General features: G+C 42.6%; 1 protein-coding gene across 1 annotated transcript in view; it reads right to left on the reverse strand.

The window, feature by feature from the left end:
* Window positions 1-2,141: 2,141 nt before the first annotated feature.
* LOC101859566 overlaps window positions 2,142-7,500 on the reverse strand; it is a gene marked incomplete at its 5' end in the record, with an annotated part of 50,345 nt that continues 44,986 nt past the window's right edge. The window contains 2 exon segments of the mRNA XM_035969368.1: window positions 2,142-3,196; window positions 6,298-6,703. Coding sequence (XP_035825261.1) covers window positions 2,395-3,196; window positions 6,298-6,703 — 1,208 coding nt within the window.

A 7,500-nucleotide genomic window follows, 5' to 3' on the forward strand; every position in this document is an offset into this window, starting at 1 on the left:
CAGATAGATAGATAGATAGAGCAGGAGAGAGTCAAACAGACAAACCAAGAAAGAGACAAGTAAAGTACCGACAGACATGGCGACAGACTCACAGAGAGACAGACAAACAGACAGACCGACAGACTAATAGACCGAGAGACAGACAGAAAGACAGACAGACACTGATAAGGCGAGCAGGAATGAAGGGATGGGAATAGATTGATCTAAAACTGTGATAATGTGTAAGAAGAGAAAGTTCATTGACAAGAATCACGAGTATTCACACATCCAAAGTAAAGAACGTGGACGGAGATAAAAGTCCAAAAAATGAAAATAACAAAAGCAAAGAGATGTGACGAGGTTTCTTCTCTCAGTTTATTTTTTGTACTCTAAGAAAATGTAGATTATGCAAACAAACTTCCTGCTAATATTTCATATCACAGACATTTGAATACTGTTCAGGTTTCTCAAGCAAACATGTAATAAATGCATCAAAATGCATTGAGAAATCACATAGTCATAGATTTGAAATAAATCTTTAAACTTTTTACAAAAGAGATTGCGTGCATAGACATGCTGTCTCCACACACACACACACACACACACACACACACACACACACACACACACACACACACACACACACACACACACACACACGAGAGAGAGAGAGAGAGAGAGAGAGAGAGAAAGAGAGAGAGAGAGAGAGAGAGAGAGAGAGAGAGAGAGAGAGAGAGAGAGAGGAGAGAAAAAGGTGGGGGGGGGGAGCATGAGAGGGACAGACAGGAAATGAGAGAGCAGAGGTTTTTCGTGGGCGGGTGGGGGGTAGGTTGCTAGTTTTAGTCTTTACTTTACGGAAGACCTTTTTGGAAGTGGGGGGTTTTTTCCGCCCCCCCCCCCCCCCCCCCCCGGCTGAGAAGGATGCAGCATCCCAGCAAAAAAAAGGAGATACTCAATTACAGAAATCCCTTACGTTTGTTAACGGCTAAGAGCGTTAGTCGTCATTTCATCAGAGCCCATGGTGTGGGAGGGAACGAGAGAATGAGTAAGAGAGATGGAGAGAGACAGAGACAGACAGACAGGGAGACAGCGGGAGAGAGAGAGAGGCTGACAGAGACACAGGCAAAGAGAGAGGGGGGACAGAGAGAGAGAGGGGGGAACACACAGAAAGAGAGAGAGAGAGAGAGACAGAGACAGAGGAGAGAGAGAGAGAGAGGGGGGGGACAAAAATATAAAGCGAAAAGTAGAATAGAGCAGCAAACATAGAAGAAACAGTACCGTTGGTTACCGACTGTATTTTGCCGCAACCATCATACGCGCTTACAAAGCTACATCACAGATCATTATAGATGTGCTCTGTGAAAGCGTCTGATTCTTTAGATTTACTGACAAACATTTCGTATTTACTAGAAACAATCTCTGTCATACTTAAAGTAATAAATATTAGCAGTGGGATTATGTTAACAAAAACGACAGAGCTCGCTTCAATATATTAAAAGTCATTATGAATAATGTAAGAATGCTTTTTTTTTAAAGTATCCCATAACCGCGCGTCTTCAAGTCAAAGTGCTTGAAAGACCAGAATGCGCGTTTTGAATGAGCTTTTAAAAAACATAAGGGCGAGGAAAAGAGAAAATCTAATTAATTTTATTTCGAAGGTTTTATGTAAGTGATAAAAGACTCATCATCATTAAATAGTGTATATTATAATATATCTGTGTCTCTCTTATTAGACACAATAATAAGCGACTTGGATTCATGGCAAAGAAAAAGTGTGATACAATAGTAGTACTGTGCACAATCCGTTTTTTATATGTACAAAATGATAATCAATACAGTATAGCATATCACCATGAAGTACCTCAAAATATGCTACAGAAAAAAATATTATATATGATAAATTATACAAGTACACACTCAAAGGGCGAGAGAAAGAGACAGAGAGAGAGTCAGAGAGAGAGACAGAGAGAGAGAGAGAGAGAGAGAGAGAGAGAGAGAGAGAGAGAGAGAGAGAGATCGGTTTTGAACCGCCCTGCAATCGCGCCCAAACGATAATCATCTTATATTATATTCAAAATGATTGTAAATACAGTAATATATATCCCAAAGCAATACCTCAAGATGTGCTACAGAAAAATGTGCATTGTATATTATACATGTGCATTGTATATTATACACGTGCATGATACTTAAGAGAGAGAGAGAGAGAGACAGAGAGAGAGAGAGAGAGAGAGAGAGAGAGAGAGAGAGAGAGAGAGAGAGAGAGAGAGAGAGAGAGAGAGAGAGATTGGGAAATAATTAGTTAAGAACAGTCATGCAATCACGCTCAACTTATAATTCCTGGAAATGTTATGTTCTATCACTCCATAAAACATTCGTTGTCTGTACAGAGTGTACCATGTTTTTAGACGTCAATCAGTCTTCTTCATCCTCATCTTCATCGTCATCTGTAGTTTCATCATTTGTTTCACCGAACAGATTAACTCCTTCGGTATCTTCTAAAGGCTTCAGCCTGTCTCCTGTCAGCTTCAAGATGACCAGCTCCGGTTTGTCGTACAAGCCAAACACAATGAGCTGACCGTTCAGGACTACATTACACGTCATGATGCGTGTGTCAGGACTGAACACAGACAAGACCGTACCTTTCTCGATGTCCCACATTGAGATATCTCCAGCGAAGACAACAGCTTTTTGACCATCGTCAACGATAAAGATTTTTGAGTTCATTTCAAAACGCAAGTCTTCGTATCCCCGGATTCGTCTGAGAGAGTTATTTTTCATTGGATCCCATACATGTAGCTCATTAGGGCTCCGGCCAATGATGACTCTCTGAGCGTCATCAGTGATGGCCAAAGCACTCACATTTGTCTCCTTTTTTAACCTCCTCTTTACTTCCCCAGTGGTGCAGTCCCATAGCGTGACATAGCTGATCTTGCTGTCTTCGTCATAGTTAGCGATTACAAGATGGCCGCCGTCGTGAGTCAAGGCTGCAGTGTGCAGAAACATCATGGAGTATTCCGTCTGAAGAGTCTGGGTGTGCAACTGTGAGGGGATGTCGAAGACGCAAAGGTGGTGGGCGTAGAAAGCAGCCACGATCGTCTTCTGGTCTCCGCTGACGAGAAATTGCTCCACAACATTATCCTTTTCTTTCCTCAGCTCCTCTAAGCGCTGTTTTTCTTTCTCCGTTTCCAGTTCTTGTCGACGACGCCGGGCAGATCTGTTAAGCAAATTAGAAAAAAGAGACAACAATTAACTTATACTCTCGCTGTCATTCCATAGACCCAACCTCATACCATACAAAACCTCACTTCTAATGTCGGCACAGGTCTTCTACTTAAGGTACACCACAGCAGTATCCAACAGCCAGAAAAAGTCGATTTTGGACTATTTTAGTAGAGCGGAGAGAAATCAAGAAAAGACAGGGCTTGCAGCTAAGTCGATACGGCTACAAGAGAAGTAGGCAGAGGATTACAAGGAAGCTTGCCAGAAAGTTAAAAGACTGGTCAGAAAGGACAAAAGAGAAGCCATGGAAAAGTTGGCAACTGAGGCAGAGGAGGCAGCTGCTAAAGGTGAACAAGGCAACGTATACAAGATCACAAGAATAATATGGGGCAAGTTCAACGGTGGAATGAGTGGACCAATCAAAGACAAGGTTGGCAAGCTGCTGACAATCGAGAAGGAACAAGAAGCACGCAAGACAGAATACTTCAGGGAAGTCCTAAACCAACCTCCACCTGTGGACACCCCAGACATACAGGAAGCTACATTGGATCTGGATATCAGCTCTGATCCACTACAGAAACACGAGATTGTGAAAGCTGTTAAGAGCCTGGAATCAAGAAAATCTCCAGGAATGGACAACCTGAATGCTGAATTGTTTAAAGTTGACCCAGAACTGACTGCCACCATTCTTCAGCCACTATTCAAAACCATATGGGAGGGAGAGCAGATTCCCGAGGACTGGAGCACTGGAGCCATTGTTAAAGTACCAAAGAAAGGAGCTCTTAGAGACTGCCACAACTGAAGAGGTATCACGTTGCTGTCAGTTCCCAGCAATATCCTGGCCAAGATTATTATTAACCGGATGTTCGATGCCGGGAACAGCTGCTTAAGAAAAGAACTGGCAGGATTCCGCAAAGAAAGAAGATGTACAGATCAGATATTTGCCCTCCGCAACATAATAGAACAGTGCACAGAATGGTATAGACAACTTTATGTCAACTTCCTTGATTTTGAAAAAGCATTCGACAGTGTGCATAGAGAAAGTCTTTGGTATATTCTACGATCTTATGGAATCCCTTGCAAGATAGTATAGGTCATCAAGAGCTTCTACCAAAACTTCAAGTGCGTTGTTGGAAACAGTGCCACTGCTTTTGAGGTAAAGACAGGAGTTAGACAAGGATGCAACATGTCAGCAATTCTGTTCAACCTGGTCATTGACTGGGTCTTGAGGAAAACAACAGAGGATACATCAAGAGGCGTAAGGTGGACCCTCTTCTCCACCCTCGAGGATCTTGACTTTGCCGACGACCTTGCACTGCTTTCCCATACCAACCAGCACATGCAGGAAAAAACAAACTGACTCCACAAATACGGACACCAGATTGGGTTAAGAATAAGCCAGAAGAAAACAAAAGTGATGACATTGAATGTAGGCTCCCCAACGCTGATTAGGGTGAACAACACAGACCTCCCAATAACAGATACATTTACCTACCTAGGCAGCGTAATCAAAACTGATGACGGCACAAAGGTAGACATCATGAACAGACTCAGCAAGGCAAGATATGTACCCAGAAGCATGATCAACATCTGGAAGTCAGGACAGTTTAGTATACAAAACAAGTTAAAGCTGTATAACAGCTGTGTACTATCCACATTCCTATATGGAGCTGAATGCTGGAGGATGACTGATCATGACCGTGCCAAGCTATCTTCCTTTCATGAAACCAGCTTACGTCAAATCCTCAGAATCTTCTGGCCCGACAAGATTTCCAACGCAGATCTGTTACGTAAATGTAGACAAGAGGACATGACCACCAAAATAAAAAGGAGAAGATGGAGATGGATTGGACATGTTCTGAGAAGAGAACCAGACTCTATTGTGAAGACTGCCCTCCACTGGACACCCGAAGAACGTCGCAAAAGGGGCAGACCCAAAGTGACCTGAAGACGTATAGTAGAGTCTGAAATGAAGTCCTGGAATCATTCGTGTGGAACGCTGACCAAGATGGCCCAAAACAGACAGAGCTGGAGATCCTTTGTTGCTGCCCTGAACGCCAGATGGCCTAATGGGTAGTAAGTAAGTAAGTAAGTTAGTACAGCAACATCTGCTTTATCAATTGGAAATGTTTTCAAGAGTCTAAAACATCTACAAAGTTCTCATATAGGCCCTGTTTTTTCAACATTGTTTTGAAATAGACCAGTATGAATTCGTTTTTTTTTTCCCCGTTTTCTATAAAAAAAACTATGATTTTTTTAGGGGAGTGGATCACCTATGCAGAGATATTTCTGAAATTACATGTCACAGCTCAATTCCATTTTGCATGACCGTTTCTAGATGATGTGTTTGCAACGTACTAAAAGATCATGGTGATATTGTAATAAGTTTTTTGTCAGTGTACAAAAAGATTGACTGTATTACTTTGATTTGTGTTCAATTTTTTGTCCGAGTATCGTACATGACACTAAAAGGGCAGTTACAAGAAAATATGAGACTTAGGAAAGTAAATCTTTAGTACGTTGCAGGTTGTATATAAAGAAACACTAGGTGAAAATATCAAGGCTGTATCAATTCAATCTTTGTCAGAATACATGCGCTGCATAGAATTGAGTGAAAAGAATTTAAAAAATTGGTAGTGAAATCTTATAGAGATAGTGTGTTTCTGTTCCTGGTTATTGGGAATCCCAGTATACTTAGTTTAGAGCCCAAACAAACATTTTCACTTCAGCTGTACCTAGTGCCTCTTTAAACCCATTTAGTCTGAAGGGGGGTAAAACCCATACCGTACAGTACCTTACTAACTAGGTCACCCTCGTAGTAAGACCGGCTAACCACAGTGGAGTAAATTTTAGAGGTGAAACAAAATACTTTGTTTCATCAGGCAGCAACATGGCGGCGGTCAAGTTGATTGGCTTTAGTACTGTTACTTTAATATTGTTCGGCGTTATGGGACTATGTGTAGTCAAAATTAAAGCATACATTAAATGGGCATATGAATAAGAAAGGTTACCATCGATTTGTGAAACAAAATTTTGGGAGGGACATTTAATGGGTTAGCCGGCCTAATCACACAGGTGTCGTGACTCGATACTTGCTTGGACTCTGAGCGTCTGTCCCATGGCGTCATCTGAGCTGACGTCTTTCTCTTGACCTTTAAAGGCACGTCCGTGATTTGGATCCCTTGTTCCATTCTCCTCCTCTCCAACTCTCTGAAGCCCGTCTTTATCCTGGAGCTAGCATGGCCCGTCACGAGATTCCAGATGATGAAGTGAGAACGGTTGTCGGAAGGGCCGAGGAGACTGTCGTTGTCAAGAAGAACGTACTCATGGGAGGGCGCTGGAACAATGTAACAGCCGGGGAGTTTTCGGACGTACTTCTTGAGTTTGAGGTCGTAGACGAGCACGGTCTGGAAAACTGGACGGGCGTCTTCCGTCACGTTGGAGAAGCCGCGGTCAGTCAAGATGACCAGTCGAGTGTTACGCATGATCAGCGCGTCAGAGCCTGGGGAATGGAAGAGAATGAAACGGCAAAATACAATTAAATACATTGCTTTCGCTCGGGTTTTCAAATTCAAGGCAAAGCAATGTTCCTTTTCATGAAAATTCTACGACGATACTAGCTAGTTTTTTGGCTTCAAAGCATGGCCAAAACATCTGAATCTGTCTGTGGTAAATGTGAAGATGTGAAGGAGTCCCCCCCCCCCACCACCCACCAAATGGCTCTGTATATCACGACGACAAAACCGCGTTGTTTATTGCTCCTATAAGATGTGGACCCCACGGTGACCTCAGAAGATGTACTCAGTCAACCAACATGATATGAGGCGAGCTAAACCTAACTTTTGCCGATTTTACTAGTGTTGAATCATTTCAGGCAATACATGTAAATGTACAAGTCCTATTTTACAGAGCTCAGTCAAAGACAGCATAAAAAATACGTATGCAAAAGTCTGAGAACAATACTGGAGATGCACCGGGGGTATAAGATCGCAGCCATTCAGGTTTTGGTAGGGCGAAAGCCTATATTATCTTCAGCCGCGTGCAGAAAATCCAACTTAGATTGGGAGGGATGGCGAATTTAGTCCGAATGCTAAACACGTGACTCCCCTAAGCCATTTTACTGACCAGAATAGGCAGGTGGAAGGTAGAACGTTGGTGCCCCACCCTTGTGAATAAACGATACAATGACAGAGTGTAGACTTCTCTGAAAGAGTGCTCCATTGGCGTGGTCAACTGGGAAGCACAGCTGCGACATGTGTAGCGGCAAGGTTTTTGAGGAAAACAGATTTTGTAAAGCAG

This window comes from Aplysia californica, unplaced genomic scaffold (assembly GCF_000002075.1).
Source record: "Aplysia californica isolate F4 #8 unplaced genomic scaffold, AplCal3.0 scaffold00141, whole genome shotgun sequence".
NCBI lineage: Eukaryota > Metazoa > Mollusca > Gastropoda > Aplysiida > Aplysiidae > Aplysia > Aplysia californica.